The following is an 18225-nucleotide window of genomic DNA, read 5'->3' as shown; positions in this document are numbered from 1 at the left end:
GCACCCTTTGGCTTCAATAAGAAAGAGTATCAATTGTGTAAATTCAGAGTTAATCCAGTGTTTGTTTTTTTAGAGTAATTTTAAACAATGTAAATATATTTCATTAATAATCAGTTCTGTGGAATTAACCAAAAAAAGAACTGTCATCAGTTTTAATGTATTGGGGCAATCATTTATACCAACTTAAATTCCTTTTTAAAAAAATGTTTATTTGAATCATTGTTAACAGTTTTGCATTGGACTTGTTTATATGAGCGATTTGTAGATGTTACTGGGGGCTAAATACATTATTTTACTGTACTTTAAATGCATTTTATTTCTTCAGGTGAGTATGCTTTGGCAGCAGAACTATACCGAGAAGTGTTGCGTTCATCTGAGGAACACAAAGAAAAACTCAAAACTGATTCACTTCAAGTAAGTAAAATCTTAACAGTTCTAAGCATATATTTTATCGATTTTTTACAGAACACTTTTTTTGAATATTTAAGAGGAGAAGGTATAACAAATGGGCTGAATTATAATTTCTTTATTTTTCCTAAAGATTTATTTATTTGTGCATACAGGAGCCACAGTGTAAGCCATAGGTATGAGGGTAGTCAGAGGATTCACCAGAAACTAAGTAGGGAGCAGAACAGGTGGTTTGACTGAAATATACTGCTGAGGTGAGCATCAGGGGTGATAGAAGAGGTCTACTACACCATGTGGCTCACTCCCTGGCCAGGGATAAAACTCCTGCTGTAGTGGCTTGCAATAGGCTCATAGTGCTGAGACTTAACCCCTATGGCACCATGGAGGCCCCCTGCCTTATAATTTCTGGGGATGAAGTTTGGGATTCAGTTCTTTTAATAGAGCCCATGGTGATTTGTAGATATACTAAACTTTGAGAGCTACTAACATTCTCTGTGCTCCGGCCATTATTGGACATGAACAGACTAGATAAATCTAACCTGTTTGGAAAACAAAGTAATTGTACTGTGAAGAGTGGGACCATTTCACATGTGAGCATGAATATATTTACTCATTTATTTCCAAAATATAATGAAAGGGAATTAAACTCAACAATGGAAATAAATAATAAAAACCTGTCCAGTGATTTTTATTAGAATTTGGAGGCCTATGGAAAATTGCATATTTGAATTATAAGACTTATTTAACTGGTAAGTCATTTCTCTTTGGTTCTTTTCAGTGGATTGTGAAGATAAAACTATGTTAGTAAAAAAAAGTCCACTTTTTAATTCCCTTTCATTATATTTTTTTTTCCATTATATTTGAGTCCCAGGTAAGGCTTCTACACCACTCAAATCTAAACCTCATGACCTCCATGTTCACATTGTGCCTCAGTAGGTTACTAGGAGGAGTTATTAGGGTTACTTAGTGTTATTAGAGGTTATTAGCAGTTTATTAGGGGAAGAAGAGAGAAAAGTAAAAGCTGTTCTACCTACAGTCTATGATGATGAGGATTATAGAAGGCAGGCCTGTACCTTAGTCAGATGTGCTGGCCTTGTGCAAGGAAGTACAGAGGCTCATGCTCCAGAATAAAGAAAACAAAGGTAGAAGAGTAGGCAGGGTGAGGTACATTCTGTAAGCTTGAGTTGAGGAGTAAAGAATAAACTACCACCATGTTTCTTGCTTCTGAGCAACAGTATTACCCACCCTACTTGCAAAGTGTGGCACGAAATGTCTTGTGCTGTCTCGTCACAAAAAGTATAAGGCTGTGGAGCGAAACAAGTAGTTCCCCATCCATTTCACCTTTCACCACTTTGTATAGAAAGCAACACAAATCCTCTTCTACAAATGCAGATAGAGAAGCCAAGTTTCTACAGTTTGGTTTCTCAAATATTACATATTTGTTGTTGGTATTAAATGCTATGCTAGTATTACTGATTATATTATCTAAGAAAGCCATGTTGAAAAGACCAAAGACATTTGAGATAACTCTTCAGAAATTATCTCTGCAAAGATCTACACCATGGTTTAGTCTGTAGCCAAGCAGAGCAACCTCTGTGGTCTCTTTTCACTAGCATCAAGGCAGATCCTCACAGGACTATTTCTCAGTTATCCTTTAGGTCTTACTATTTTCCCAGGAAAATAGTCAAGTTAACTAATAAAAATTAATCTTAACTTTTTATCTTCTTAGTGCTCTGAGAGTACGGAGGATCCTGTAATCAGTTATGGAGGTATTATTACAGTGAGAAGGCTGAATTATGTTTAATGCAGAGATAAAAAATACAGTTTCTTCTCCTCCCTGCATGCTCTTTATCTCTAATCCCTTCACTTTTCTTTTAGCCCTTAGCTCAACAGCTCTAGATCACAGACCAACTTTTTTATGTATTTCCCTTACTTTTTTCATAATGTCTGTAGAATCAACCTTGGCTATTTTACTGAACTTATTTAAAATATTCATAGTTCCCTCTGTAGACAGATCATGGATATTAGAAAACATGGCTTAATTACATATTCTGCTAACTATATAGGACCTATTTACATATTTTATAATTTTATGTTCTTCAGAAATACATCATCAGATCATATTTTTTTAAAGACTTAAATTTATGCATTCAAGAACTCAGGTACAGGCCAGAACGGGGCATGGGGAGAGGTGAGAGGATTCACCAGAGGCAGAGTGGGGAACAGAACAGGCAGATCTACTGAAACACTGCTGAGGGAAGTAGCAGGTGGTATAGGAGAGGTCTGCTGTGGCATGTGGGTCAGCTCCCTTGCTGGGGATCAAAGTCATGTCTTCATAGCACTGAGACTTTAACCCCTGTGCCACCAGGGGGGCCCTCAAGATTAAAGAAAATTTAATGTCATTTTGAATTAAGATCTTTACCATAAAACTGACTTCAGCATTCTCTGATAAAGTTTTAGTATTCACTTTGTTATAGAGGGGAGGTATTCAGTGCTTAATATGATCTCAATCTGTAGTTAGTAGTCTGTTTGCTAGTGTTAATAAGAAGTTCTCCTGTAAAGCCCCTTCATTAACTGTCATAAGTCTGCCTGTTTTGCTTTATAGAGACTTCATGCTACCCATAACTTGATGGAATTATTGGTAGCTAAGCATCCAGGAATACCTCCTACCTTGAGAGATGGAAGACTTGAGGAAGAGGTAAGGCAGACTTGAGGAAGAGGTAATTAATGTTTTTCTCTCTGTTAAAAGTATTTTTTTTCAGACCCATTAATCATTTTAATTGCTACTCCTAGAACATACAACATTTAAATGAAGGTAATCATGTTTTCCTGCCCTTTGACATCCCACTTTATTGTGCTAATTTTGGATAGTAGAAAATAGCAATAGTCCATATAATTTTGCTTTTCTGATATTTTGCTTGTAGTCATATGCTAATTGCTTGTTCTAGATGTGACTAACCAATATCACAGAATTTAAATAAGCAACAAATAAATATGGAGACCTTACTGATACCATGCAAATCTGAAAAAGTTGTAGATTAATAAAAAATAACAGCTTTTTTACTTCTTCTGCCCTTCTATGTATTAATTCAGCACACCAGAGTTGTCAGTTTTCTTACATCTTAAGAAAGTTCCCTTTGCAATGAAACTGTCATTGTAAAAAGTGATATAAATTATTTCACTTTAAAATTTTAATAGCTCATTATGCTAATTCCCTATGGAATTTTAACTTTCTAAAAATCAGAAAGAACAGCAAAGCTGGAGTCAAAAAAGTAGATGCTTGAAATGTGTTAAGCCCATAAGTGAATCCTTATGAGTCAAGAAAGATTGTGTACCCATGGACAGCTTGACTGCATCCTGTTCTTGATGTTCAATGGCAGTCTAAGTGTTAAATGTTTCCTAGTGAAACTTTACTTCCATTGTAGGCATTGCATCCTTGCATGTGATATCACTATTTAATTCCTGTTAATGACAGAAATTTGCTGAGACACAGCCCATCTATGAGCAGACAGCTCTAGTGACCAAATAGTTGTGACCAAATAATTTTAATAGAAATTAATTAGAAGATTGTGATGGCAAAAGAAGAAAACACAGTATGTGGATGAGTGTTCATACTATATAGAAATATTTCCAAGGCCACATTATCACTTTGGCCTAACTTTTATCGACTGTGAAGCCACACTATTTCAGTAGATCCTGGAAGCCATCTACTTCAACCACCTACTTTTGTAAATGAAATAACAAAAGCCCACAGAGCTGATATGGGTAATCTAAAGATAGATATGTGGCTAACTATGGCAAATTATTGACAATATCATGTCTCATCCAATTACTTAATGGTAGCACTTGGATATCTGGTTCAGTCTTATTAGGGTTTAAGGTTTCATCATTGGATTTTGGGCAAACACAATTCATGACACTTGTGTCACTCTGTATTCTTAAGTAGTTTTAAAGCAAAGTAAGAACAAACTATAATAGCTAAATCAGATAGATTTGGAAAGGTATCCTTGCTTTGCTTCATTAAAAAGTAAAATAGAACTTTTTACCCATTTAGTTTGGGTTTTCTTTTTTTTGTTAAAAGCTAGTTAGATTAAAATTTGGAGAGCAAACCCATGGTTTGTTTCCAATACTGTCAATTACGGGTAAAATGTGTTCACTGCACTATATCTTAGACTGTCTAGCTTGGCTCTTGGGCTCCTCACAGTGTACTTGTAGAATTTTATTCTTAAACTGGGCTAAGTAGCTTTAAATAAATAAATGACCCCATTATCCTTGAATTGTCATACAGAATTATTTCTTAGACCAGAATAAAAGTTTACATTTGTCCTGTTTCAATACAGGCCAAGCAGCTGCGAGAGCATTATATGAGCAAGTGTAATACAGAAGTGACTGAAGCACAACAAGCGCTTCAGCCGGTGCAGCAGACCATTCGTGAGCTCCAGAGAAAGGTGTGTCCTGAAGTGCCATCTGTGCTTGTGTTTTTCTCCTGATAGCATTTTAGATTTTGTTTTGGCTTGGACAGAAATTTGAACTTTCTTTTCATCTTGAAGTTTTTAGCACCAATGCAGTTCCTGAGCCACAATAAAAGGTAATTTGGTGTTGGTAGTCTTTGTTGCCTGAGTAAACACACATATATATAGATGAACCAACTGTTCTAAGGTTATTCTGCATTTGTTTAAACTTAGAATACATTTCCTCTTGCTTTGGTTATATATCATCTTTTGAATAAAGTAAAAATAAAATTTTTATGACTTTTTTTTGATTACATGTATGTGGTTCCAAAATCTTTTTAAGATGTGAAAACTTTAAACCCACTAAGTTTTTGTCTTACGGATTACATGCCATTTGTTATTTTTAAAATGTGTCTTTGCAGACCATTAGTATCATTGTCATTTAACTATTTGTTCCATATTTCTTTCTTCTTAATTCATTAGTAGTTTGTATTCAGGAATCTAATTTTATTCAGTGATATAGATTATCCATGGGTTAGACTTTGGTTCAGTTAATCAAAGAGTAAAGTGAAATCTATTTTGTTGAGAAAAGAGGCTAGGTACCTTTCATATACAGTTAGTACTGAATTTTTACTTAAGTCTTATTTTTCAATACAGCTTTATTACATATATGCACACAATAAATTCTCATTCATCCACAGTGGACAGGAAACAGGTGTTCTCTTTAGTTATGTATTCAGATGAGATACTCACCCACCACATATAGAATATATTTTTCTCCTTGTAGCTGTAATTCCTTTGGGAGGCATTTATTGCTTCCTTGAGTTTTCATAACTCTTTCTGGTCAGTGATGGAAACACAGCAAGTACAGAAAAAAAAAATTAATTTATCAGCTAATTGTCTTTCTTTACAGATTCGTTCCAGTTCTCCTTGGTGGCTGAATGTGATCCAAAGAGCAATAGAATTTGCTGTTGAAGAGGAGCTTGTTCAGCGCGTGAGAAATGAAATAACCTGCAACTACAAACAACAAACTGACAAACTTTCTATGTCAGAAAAGTAAGAAAATAGTACAAAATAATATAATCATATTCACATTATTTGATATTGACAGATGTAGTTTACATATTAGAAAATGTGGTATAAACACGTAGATTTTACATTTCAAACAAAATCAGTAAGTATAAATATAAAAGGTAAATCTTTTTTCTATATGCCGCTCTTTTTTAGTCTTTTAGACATATTTGTTTTTTCAATGCTTTCCTCCTTCCCACTCCCCCTTTTATCTGCTAAAAGTATTTTCTTTGTATCTTTGTTGGACATACCCAAAGCTAGCTTTAAGCACATACTTTAAGCTAACTTTAGAGAATATTTGCAGTAAGGTATTCATCTTCATATGTGAATCATTCCTTACAAGCTAAGCATGATAGTGCCACAGTGACCCAGTTTTATATTGGAGAGTTTCTCTCTCTCTTCCTCATTATCCATTTTTCATTGGGATCTCATCTATAAGTTTATTGGATTATTGCTGTGGATTGATTAAATGGTGAGTAATTCTTCCTGAAGAACAAGTTTACTTCTCAGAAATACACTCTATGGTTTAACAAACATAGGAATATCTTTCACCTGTGGGAAACCTAGGTGGTGTGGCAGAACTTTAGATTCTAGCTAAGAGGGAATGAGGAGCTATTGCTCCTCAGATCACCTTCAAGTCCAAGATCAAAGTTGGAGTAAATGTTAATTTTTAGTGAAAAATTCAGCATAAGAATATCTTTGAAATGTTTTTAAGTGTTTTCATTTACTCCTCAAGATTCTCCAAGTTTACTAAAATCTTAAAGAGATAGGCAAAATTCTTCGTGCATCATTACTAAGTTGGATGTACTTTATTACAATCATGATCAGTTTTTAAATGAAGAACCTGATAGGCTTATTGTTTATGAGATACTTGAGGTGTATTTCCCCTGTTAAGCCCAAGAGTCACCCTGCCAAGATTTGTCACTTAAGCCTTGACTCTCCTTTTCCCAGTTTTAAAGTATATACTAATATTTAATGCCAACATTGTAGATAAGAATTTTTTTAAATAGGGCCCTCCCTGGTGGCACAGTAGGTTAAAGCTCAGCAATGAGAAGCTAGCTGCAGCCACTTCAGTCGAAGTTCTGTTCCAGGCCAGGGAGGTGGCTCACATGGCTCAGCAGATCTCTCCTGTCTTGTGCACTGCTCCCATCAGCAGTGTATTTCAGTAGATGTACCTTTTCTGCTCCCCGCTCTGTCATTGGTGAATCCTCTCACCGCCCCTGGCCTGTTCTCCAGTTCTGGGTGCATAAATAAAAAAAAAAAAAACCTTAAAAAAAAAAAAAAAAGAATGTGTTTAAATATTTTGAATTTTTTAAAATTGCACAGAAACTGGCCCTCCCTGGTGGCGCAGCGGGTTAAAGCACTGCACTAAGAAACTAAAGCCACTTCCACATGAGTTCAATTCCCGCCTGCCCCAGAGGCAACCACATGGCGAGGCAGACCTCTCCTGACCCGCCCACTGCTCCCCTCAGCAGTGTACTTCGTCGATCTGCCTGTTCTGCTTCCCGCTCTGTCTCTGGTGAATCCTCTCACCCTCCGCATCTCTGGCCTGTACCCCAGTTCTGTACAAATAAATAAATAAATCTTTCAAAAAAAAAAAATTGCACAGAAACTACTTTCTGATATGGGGAGTTTTGTTTCCTCATATTGGAACATATGCCCTGTTCAGTGTTTTGGGGTCCCAGAGCCAGTAAGAAATGAAATACTTCATTTTTGTTACACAAACACTCAACATAAATGAAAGTGACAAGACACATTTAAAATACAAATATTTATACACATTTAAAGTGTGTGTGTATATAGATATATACACAGAAAATTTTTACACTGCTACTCACTGCTACTGTTTTCTTTACTTAGATTTATTATTTAAATTGATGTCCCAGAAGCCAGAGCACTTATGCATGCATGTTAATGCTTCTTGGAAAAGGATATGGAACTTAATTTTTAAGAGCACAAATGATTACTTGAGTCCACTACCTTTTGTTCATATTTTTGTGTTTATACTGCTTATAGTGCTGTGATTTTGGGAAAGCTATGTAGCATCCTTGTAGCATCCTGAGCCTTTCTTCAAATCCACACAGCATTGTGAGCATTAGTAAATTAATTTTTGTAAGTGCTTATTTAGATAGTACCTGTACCATTTAGTACGGTGCTTATGAGCTACCGGTTTTGTTTAGTTTTTTCTTGTCATTTAAAGACCCTGCATAATAAAACATTGCTAAGACTTATTATTAAATGCTGTTCCATGATATCTTTCAATCACTAGTCACATGGCTGAGACTTGAGTTTGTAGAAAAAGTTTTTCCAAAGCTGCTTCATCCTTTCAGTTCAAAAGTTAATTTTTGAAAATAAATTACTGAAAAGTAAAAACTTTATTTTCATTTTGTGAATAATACTGATAGTTCACCTAATTTTGTTTATTGTCTTTATTCAGATTTTTTTAAAAATAATTGAACAGTTGGTAATTGTTTCAATTGAGTAATACAATTGTATCTATTATGTTTTTTTAAGCTGTATTACCTTATAAAAGTTAGCTTAATGATAAGATGAATAATTAAAAATTATGAATATGTATAAAAATTGAACAATTACTATATTAATGATATCTTCAACAAACTCTATGAACAGAAAGATACAGTAGAGTGTAAAATACTGTGGAAGCCTTCAGAAAGGACAGCAGGCTCCTTTGAACACTTTGGAGAGGAGGGTCTGTAGCATTTTAGGAGAAAAAAGATACACTTGTAATTCAAAAGCAAACACATTTTGTCTGTATTTTCCATTTCCTAATTTCTTGTAGGATTTCTTTTTTTTTTTTTAAATAAACCCATAGATACATGCATATGTGTACATCCAGTTTTTTTAGTCCATTTCATTCACAGTTTATAAGAACAGCTAAATGCATTTGGTTTAACACCTAACTCTACCATACATAGTAACTTTGTAACTTTAATTATATCTAACTCATTAAGCTTCATTACTAATATGACAACATTATCTATTATGATAATACAGGGAGTATTTGGCATAGTGCCTGGCATATAGTAATGCTTAAAAACTCATGCATGTGTGCATGTGTGAGTATGTGTGTTTATATGCCTATGCACGCAGAGTTGTCTTCAAGGAATACATGTTGGCTTTATTTTTCCCTCAACATTTTGTCTCTATTTTCCATCGTATAGTCACCTCTTCCCATAAAGCACGGATGTCACGAAGAGCTTCCCTGCTCATTCAGCATTAAAAAGAGAGAATGTGACAGTTCTGATCTTTCAAAGACCTCTGACACACAGACATGGCTTTTCTAGAGTCTTTTTCAATTTCTATGGTTAGGAGCAATTAGATACTGGAATACTATGGTTAAACAACTGAGTATTCCTTGTCTACTTGTAGATATTTAATACACTGCTAAGGTAAACTCATTCAAATTGTGATTAGATAAAATGTCCCACAGTTTCTTTATTTGGTAACCATTTTTTGATTTGAAGATATTAACCTGCTAATCACTTTTCTTGTGTTGTGTGTGGTGCTGGTGATGGGAATCAGGTTTCGGGACTGCAGAGGTCTTCAGTTCTTACTTACAACACAAATGGAAGAGCTAAATAAATTCCAGAAGCTAGTAAGAGCAGCTGTAAAAAACCTGGAGGGACCTCCATCTCGGAATGTTATTGAGTCTGCAACAATTTGCCACCTCCGGCCAGCCAGACTTCCACTCAACTGGTAGGTCATAAGAGAAAACATGGCATCATTCCATTAAGTTAAATTACTTCTTAGAGAAGAAGGGATGGTTCATATAATAAAACTTTTTTCATTTTATTTCAGACAGAAGTAACAAAAATGGATGTGTTGTTAATCTAATGAATCACTAAATTACATTTTTTTCTAAAATGGCATATTATAAAGGAAAATATAAAGTATAAAAATATTAAACCTCATATAGAAATCACCTGATTACTAGCTGTGTTTGTGACTATTTCTCTAATAATCTCTTCCAGCTGTGTCTTTTGTAAGGCTGATGAATTATTCACAGAGTATGAATCGAAGCTTTTTTCTCACACGTAAGTTTTCTAATTACTTCTTACCAGGAAATTGAAATATTTTATGACTTGTTTTTTTTAATTTATTACACTATATTTTTCCTTAAAATAACTTTCTTACATATTTTCTTTTATTAAACCAACTCATTAAACTTTGGTATTTGTCCTTTGAATTGCTCAGCTTTATATATGCAGGAGTTAACACCAGATACTCATGTCATAGTAATTTGTAATTGAGAGACAGTTTAGGGAGTGACAGACTCTTGAAGCCAACAGACTGGAACTCAAATTCCTAGTAACTATTCAGGGCAGATTATTTCTAAGCCTCATATCCTCATTTGTTAAATGAAGATAATGCATACATTATTGTGTTTTATAAATATATAATAAAACCCACATGATTGCTTAGTACAGTGATTGGTACATGGTAAGTGCCTTACAAATTGCTAGTTTTCATTATTAGTACACTTTCTGAAACACAAATTTTAAGTCTTCTTGTATTGGAAACTAAGCTGTTTTTGTGAGTGCATATAACAATGGCATTAGTAAAATTTTGCCTATTTTAAGAACACAGAAACTGATAAAAAGCTAGTAAGTTCTCATTACCTTAAAAAAAGAGACATTGATTTATATTGTACTTTTAAATCATCTTTTGTTTATTTTGTTTTCATGGTTGGTGATAGTAGTTTGTGTTTTATATTGTTTTAATTCTCAGAGCGAGAGGTATAGCTGTTTCTTATTATGCCACACTGCTTTCAGGAAACACTGGTCAAGCATTTTCAGAATTGCTTGTAGTCTTCCCAGAGATGTATAAGCATGATCTTATGGTCATAATATTGAAAATTATTGGAAAAACTTTCACTATTGACCTTGTTTTCCTATCGACTCTGCCAGTAATATTTAACAATTCTTGTCACTCACTGAGAGCAGTAACTATTGTTTTTGTCTTGTATGTCTTCAGAGTCAAAGGCCAGACTGCAATATTTGAGGAGATGATAGAAGATGAAGAAGGGCTGGTTGATGATCGAATTCCTACCACCAGCCGGGGTCTATGGGCAATAAGTGAGACAGAGCGATCAATGAAAGCTATCCTATCATTTGCAAAATCCCATAGGTTTGATGGTGAATTCATTGATGAAGGAAGTGCTTCAATGGATCTCTTTGAAGCATGGAAGAAGGAATATAAGGTGTTATATTTTACAACTTTGTTCTAATATTAAAAAGTTATCCTCTTTATATTAACTTTAATTGTAACCCTTTTCTCTTTCCACTTTTTTAAAGTTTGCTCTAGAGTCTTGAAGTGTTTCTCTTTTCCTAAAATATGATTGTTATGAAGAATGGTAAACATTAATGAAAAAAATAATCAATTTTAAGAACAGGAAGACTTTTGAGCAAGACACATCTTGGTGGTTTTAACCACTTTTAAATATGTGCTTTATTAATGTCTTTGTCTATTCCGTTCCTCCAGTTGCTTCATGAATATTGGATGGCTCTGAGGAACCGTGTGTCTGCTGTTGATGAGCTTGCAATGGCTACAGAACGACTAAGAGTACGTCATCCTAAGGAGCCAAAGCCCAATCCACCTGTTCTTCATATCATTGAACCTCATGAGGTAATTGCAAGGAAATGACAGAAGAGAGCACAGCAAATAGATGTCACAGAGACCTGCAAGACGTAGATAAAGAGTCCCTGTAGTGATCTCTCCATATCTGTTTAATCTCTACCCAGCTTGGGCCCATTAAGTTGTTTGATTTTGTTGGTCAAAATTGAACAAAAATAGTTTCATATCTTATACATGCTTAGCACTTTGAGATTTTGGTATATTCTTTATTTCTCTCCACATTGTATATACATCTATTTTTGACCACTTTCTTTATACCAGAATCTAAAGAAATTCTTTAACACCTATGTTCTATTACCTCAGCTTTTTCAGAGCTAGAAATATCTTCCTTAAGCAAATTTTCTTTTGCTTTGTTTTCCCTTACTGATGAGCAGATGTTGACGAGTTATCTTCTCTCCACAAGTCTGTATCAGGATTAAAAATAAACAGCTCCACCAAGCCTTTCCACAGTAAAATATTTCCTCTATAATTTATTTTCATTCCTTGTGTTTAATTTTATAAAGCTTTCTCCTTCTGTAAAGCTAAGAGACAATTATCTTTAAAAATCTGAAAATACTATCTCCTAAAAACAAATTCTCAGTAAGTTTGTCTGTGAAAACAGATTTCTCATTTTATACTCCTTTTCAGACTACTGTATTTTATTGGAGTGATAGACCATGAGAGTGAGACAGAGAGTCTTCCATGCATTCTGGGCAAAGTAGTCATACCATTTTGATTTTCCTTATCCCAAGGGTATATTAATTTAAAAAAAAAAATGGTGCATAAACAGAATTTGTGTGATATTTATCTCACTTCAAAAGTGTAGAGAATCTTCTTATTTATACAATTCCGTATTGAATTTTACCTATTATAGAACAAGAAATATTTCTTAAAAAAAAAAAAGATTTATTTATTTGTGCATACAGAATTGGGTGCAGGCCAGAGGTGCAGGGGTGGTGACAGGACTCATCAGAGACAGAGTGGGGAGCAGAACAGGCCAACTGAGGAAGTACACCACTGCTAAGGGGAGCAGTGGCGGCTCAGGAGAGGTCTGCCTCTCCATGTGGGTCACCTCTGGGACTGGGTGCAGAGATCGAATTCATGTGGAAGTGGCTTTAGCTTCTTAGTGCTGTGCTTTAACCCACTGTGCCACCAGGGAGGGCCCAAGAAATATTACTTCTTGAAATATATTATCTAGTATCGATTTTGTGAATTTGAGTTTTTCATGTGTAAATAAGTTTTTCTAAAATAGGAAACATTTTTATCCTTGAGGAAGAATTGTGCCTGTTTAATGTAATTTTACCATTTTCCTGAGAGAATAAATTGTTTTGTTTTGGTTTTTAGGTAGAACAAAATCGTATAAAACTGCTAAATGACAAAGCTGTTGCTACATCACAACTTCAGAAAAAACTTGGGCAGCTTCTTTATTTAACTAATTTGGAGAAGGTATTGTTTTTAAAAGATGCTACTTTTTCCCTAAGCTGTATTATCAGTAAACCACTTTCCTGACTTCTCCCAAAGATGATGGTATCTTTAAATGTGTTACACAGATTATATAAAGATATGTACTGAGGTAGTATAAGATAAAGTAAGCAAATTGTAGTTCTAACCTTAAATAATGAAAGTACTACAACCTACCTGTAGGCAAGTATGCATTCAGTAATGTGACATAGATTTTTTTGTTATTTAAAACTAAAATGTGTTTAGAAAGCTACTGAATCAGAAGACATGGTAATGTCTGAATTATGTCATGTAATCCACAATATATTTTATGAATAATGAGCTAAGTATTCTATTGGACATTGATGAATATAATTTCATGTTATCTAAGTACAAGTGGCATTTGGCACAAAGTACCCTATCAGAACAAGATACCATAATTTTTGATTAGACGTGTAACTACTTTTGTACTACAGTAGTGGAGTAGTGGCACAATATTTGTGGTTAAAGGTTCTTAGGGAAAAAATACTAATTTTTGTATTAAATAAATTAGAAAAGACATTATGCATTATGGTAGATTGTTTACAAAATGCTGCAGTAATGTGCTCTCACATTGATTCTGGGCTCAGTCATATGGCTTGCTTGTAGCCTTGTGACACAGGCAGAAACCTAGAAAGTCCATGCTTATTGCAGCTTTCCCAACTTGTTCCTCTTTGCAATTCTAACACTATGTGAAGAAGTGCAGATTACCTGAATCCTGTAGCCCCAGCAAAGTCAACCTAACCCCAGATTTTCTGTTTGACCTGTAGAATTCTGAACAGTAAATGTTAGTTATAGACCATAAATTCTCAGGTGATTTGTTACATGTTTTCTGAAACAAACAGCAAAAGAACAATTTGGTTCAACTTTTTCACTTGCCTGCATAGCTAGGTTTTAGTTAATGGAATTGTCTCAAGCCCTTAGAGTGGCTGAATCCATGTTTTGTTTTGCTCACTACTTTAAAAAAATCAAAAGATAATCAAAAACAGTTTTTCAGAGTGACTGTTTGGTTAGTGAAACCACAGACCTAAAAACTTTATGTGGCTAGTTCACTTCTTAAAATCTTTCTACCAGGTAACTTTTTTTGAAGCTCATTCAGTTTTTGAAATAGTTTTAAAGAGATTTTGAAAAGCTGTTATACTTGAATATAATTTCTAAGCATAAATACATCTCAAATCAGGAACATTGCTGTTTTCTAATTACCTTCTTTGCCTTAAAAAGGGTACTGAAAAGAAACTATTGTTAATAAGGAGCTGTGCGTATAAATGCCATCTTATCTTGTGTCTGTAATCTCATGCCAAGTAGACACACAGCATACATATTTTGTTTTAAATACTGGGCTTATAATTTTGCCTTCTCTGGTAATCAAAAATAATGTAATATAATTTTAATTGTAGTAAAAATTGTTTTGTTCACTCCTTAAATAAATGTTTATAAATTACAGGAGTGGTAATACTAAATAACATGAATTAGGTTATTCAAATTGCAGTCACCAGCATTAGCGTCTGTAAATGAGTCATTAAACATGTAACTGTTTTTAAATTGTAACTATTTAAATTGTAACTGTTTTTAAATTGTAATTCTATTTATTAATTCATTTTTGGATAGTCTCAAGACAAAACATCAGGAGGTGTTAATCCAGAACCTTGTCCAATCTGTGCTCGGCAACTGGGAAAACAGGTGAAGATATCCTAAATGCTTCTGGCATTTATAAAATACTTCATAATTTGTAAAGATTCTTTACAAATACTTTATTCTCTCTCTGTACCTCTAAGCCCTAGTAACTCCTCCATATATAATTTAGAAAATCTGCCATTTGTTCTTCTGTTTGAGTTGGCTACTTGTCACTCTGTGCTCTATTGCCACATTTCTCAAGCTTCGTCTCCATTGCATTGTACTCTTTGTGTTGAGCTTGTCCATCCTGAGCTTTCATGAGCCACAGAAGTCCTCCCAACTAGTGAACATCTTCATCCCTGATGGTTCTGGAGGTACACACATCCAGTCCAGAATACTGCTGCTTTTTGCCTAGAAAACTAAGCACAAGTGAAGCAGCACCTTCATTTTATTCTAGCCTCAAGTCCTGAGGCTGACACAGATCCTTGAGAATAGAGGTGTTGCTGCTAGAGAACAGCATGAACAGAATCAGCCAATAAATCCCAAGAGACTTTTTTCCCTCCTTAAGAATGTTTTAAGACCAAGCTCATTTTTCTCTTCCTTTAGTGTGAGCTTTTTTCCAAGGTACTTCTCAGTCTATCCTCCAGCTCTTCAGTTTTTGGGGTAATAGTTTTTTAACCGGATGATAAAGGTTAAATAATTTACATAAGATGATACAGCCTCTAGCACAAACACCTAGACTAAAACTAGTGTTCTTTTTCTGCCCATTACAAAAGACAGAGAAGTTTCCATGGTATACACCAAAGATTCAAGACTGTTGTACTTTTCATGAAATCGCACAAAGGATTTTTAGAAATACCTTTTTATGTATTTATCTGGGGGAGATGTGACTGTGTCTAGAACCATTTTAAAATAAATCTGTTACAAGCCCATTCATCTTCTGTATAATTAATGCCTTAATGTGTGAAAATGTAGACATGCTTACTAAGTTATTTGGTATATATTGAGTTTATCATCTCTATCAATATTGCATTAAGTTTCTCTGTTGTATCTGGCATTAGAATGTTAAAGTAATATCTTTTTTCCCAAATACTAAAGTGAGAACACCCATTTCTTACAAAATAATAGTCTCTGAATGATACTATTAGAGTAAACAGAACAAAGGCTATGAAAGCTTACTCTGATTGGACTACAAAGCAGTAATTATAAGTTACTGTTTAGCTTTTATGACTTAAAAGTGAAATTGACAAAGTGAAATTATTATATCTTTTCTCTCTTAATAGGTTTATAGGGTTGAAATCATCTTTGATGCATTTGACTGAGGCCTGTTCTCTGTTTTCTTTTTTAGTGGGCAGTACTAACGTGTGGGCACTGTTTCTGTAATGAATGCATATCAATTATTATTGAACAATACAGCGTGGGATCTCACAGAAGCTCCATCAAGTGTGCCATCTGCCGCCAAACCACATCTCATAAAGAAATATCGTATGTCTTTACCTCAGAGAAAGCCAGCCAAGAAGAGGACATCCCTGTTAAGGTAAAGTAGGTTAAGAACAGGTAGAACTTAGTCAGTGCAGTATGATAGGAATTCATATCTTAAAATGAGAGCATCAAAATCAGAACAAGACTAGCACAGTGAATATGCAGCAACACTATTATCTGTACGCCTGTAGAAAGCCTCAGCTTTACCAAATGCTCTTTGTCAGAGGAGCACAAAAATGCTTTTTCAAACTGATGAAAAAAGACATACCCCCTGTGGCAAAAGTAATACTGTAGAACTCCAGATTATCTTCTAGAGAGTTATTTAAAAACTTTTCTCCCCCTACTCTTTTATTCAGCCCAGATACCAGAGGAAAAAAATGATATTGGCAAAACAACTGAAGGGAAATAGATTGTTTACTAAAGTTAGTGAAGAAGGAATCTGTTTTCATATAGCGTGGATGAATATTTTAGTATATAGACCAAATTTGGCTGTATTTACCTGGTTTTTTCTTAGACTTCATTTATAATTTTAAATGACTATATTTTTTAAATCCAAACAGAATCTGTAATTGAACTTTGTACCTGAGAAGTATTTATTTAGTGAAAAGTCTTCCCTAGATATTTTTCTCTTTGTTTTTCTTAAATATTCTTATTTTTGTTCATTATCAACTTAGACAAAGTACAAGTTTGTTATGTAAAAATAGTAGCAAATAAGTCAGAAAGAAGAGTTGGGAGAATAAAGGGGCTATTTCTAAAGCAAGAGGAAGTAGGATTTTTTCCATTAGTTCCTTCTATTTCTGGGGCCGTGGTTCTCTCCACTTCTCTTTAAGGATTATAGCTTGTATGCTTAACTACAAGTTAAAACTGCTGGAAATAAGGCAATTCTGCCTCCTGAAAAAACTATAATCGAGTTAAATACTACCTAATTGCTGTTTATTGCACTGTTATTTGAGTAAAAACTGAAAATATCAGTCACACCACTTTGTAGTGTGTTGAAATCAAGTAAATTCCAAAATTGGAATGAACTTTGGTTCAGTCATTCCATACCCATCTATTGAACACATACTGTGTACCGGCCAGCATGCCGGGCCTTACATGTACAGCACACACTAAAACAGAAGACACAGTGGCGTCCACTCATGGGTTTTTGAGTTTGATGGGGAAAGAGTCTTTGGGTTAGGCAATAAGCACAGGCATTACATTAATAAATTAAATGTAATAAAATTTTATAATATAAGATGTAGTAAAATTAATATAAATAAAATATTATATAAATTTATATGTAATTTTTTCAAAAGCACTACAGAAGAAAACCTGGATTTTCTAAGGGAATGACAGCTAAGTAGGTTAGCTAAAGGATAGCCACCCTCAGGAGTGACTGGAAGTATCTTGTGAGGAGGAGGCTGTTGGACAAAGAAACACAACTGTACTTGTCTCAGGTCTGAGACAAGAAGGAGCTCACATGAAGTTGGTGGCTGCAATTTAGAAAGCACAAAGGAACATGGAATGGAATGAATCTGGAAACTTAGGAGGTACCAGATTGAAGGGTCAGCTTAAGATTTAAAAGCAGAGAAGTACTTTGATCAGTTTTGAATTTGTAGAACAACCCTCTTGCTATAGTATGGAAATTAAGTTAGCAGGAATAGAAAAGAATAGAGTCACAAAAACTGGGAGTGATCTGTTCAAGAGCAAGCTACAGTAATGATGACAGCTTTGGCTAGGTTGGTGGTGATGTAGATAGAAGGAAGTGGATATATTCAAGAAGTATTTTGAGTTAAGGTGATTAGGAAAATAGAATATAAGAGGGCTTGATGAAGAAAGATTCCTTACATAACCCCCTGGTTTATGATATGAAAATTCAGGTGTAGGGCCCTCCCTGGTGGCGCAGTGGGTTAGGACGTAGCACTGCAAGCTAGCTCCAGCTGCTTCAGCGCGAGTTCGATCTCCGGCCCTGGAGGTGATCCACATGATGTGGCAGACCTATCCTCTCACCACCCCTGCACCTGTGGCCTCTACCCTGGTTCTGTATGCATAAATCAATAAATCTTTAAAAAGAAAGAAAAATCAGACATACACTGGAACAGTT

General features: G+C 34.7%; 1 protein-coding gene across 1 annotated transcript in view; it reads left to right on the top strand.

Moving 5' to 3' along the window:
• The window catches only part of SHPRH (SNF2 histone linker PHD RING helicase, E3 ubiquitin protein ligase), a 69392-nt gene that overhangs the window by 33534 nt on the left and 17633 nt on the right, over positions 1-18225 (top strand). Inside the window, exons 15-25 of the mRNA XM_004673916.2 lie at positions 326-414; positions 3014-3106; positions 4749-4856; positions 5773-5915; positions 9474-9647; positions 9923-9985; positions 10926-11151; positions 11433-11576; positions 12909-13010; positions 14652-14723; positions 16006-16194. Of these exons, the coding sequence (XP_004673973.1) occupies positions 326-414; positions 3014-3106; positions 4749-4856; positions 5773-5915; positions 9474-9647; positions 9923-9985; positions 10926-11151; positions 11433-11576; positions 12909-13010; positions 14652-14723; positions 16006-16194 (1403 nt within the window). The remainder of the gene's footprint in view (positions 1-325; positions 415-3013; positions 3107-4748; positions 4857-5772; positions 5916-9473; positions 9648-9922; positions 9986-10925; positions 11152-11432; positions 11577-12908; positions 13011-14651; positions 14724-16005; positions 16195-18225) is intronic.

The sequence above is a fragment of the Condylura cristata genome, unplaced genomic scaffold (genome assembly GCF_000260355.1).
Source record: "Condylura cristata isolate star-nosed mole 26May11 unplaced genomic scaffold, ConCri1.0 scaffold00001, whole genome shotgun sequence".
Classification (NCBI taxonomy): domain Eukaryota; kingdom Metazoa; phylum Chordata; class Mammalia; order Eulipotyphla; family Talpidae; genus Condylura; species Condylura cristata.
Note: the sequence above shows the minus strand (reverse complement) of the source record. Positions and strands in the feature narration are given on the sequence as shown.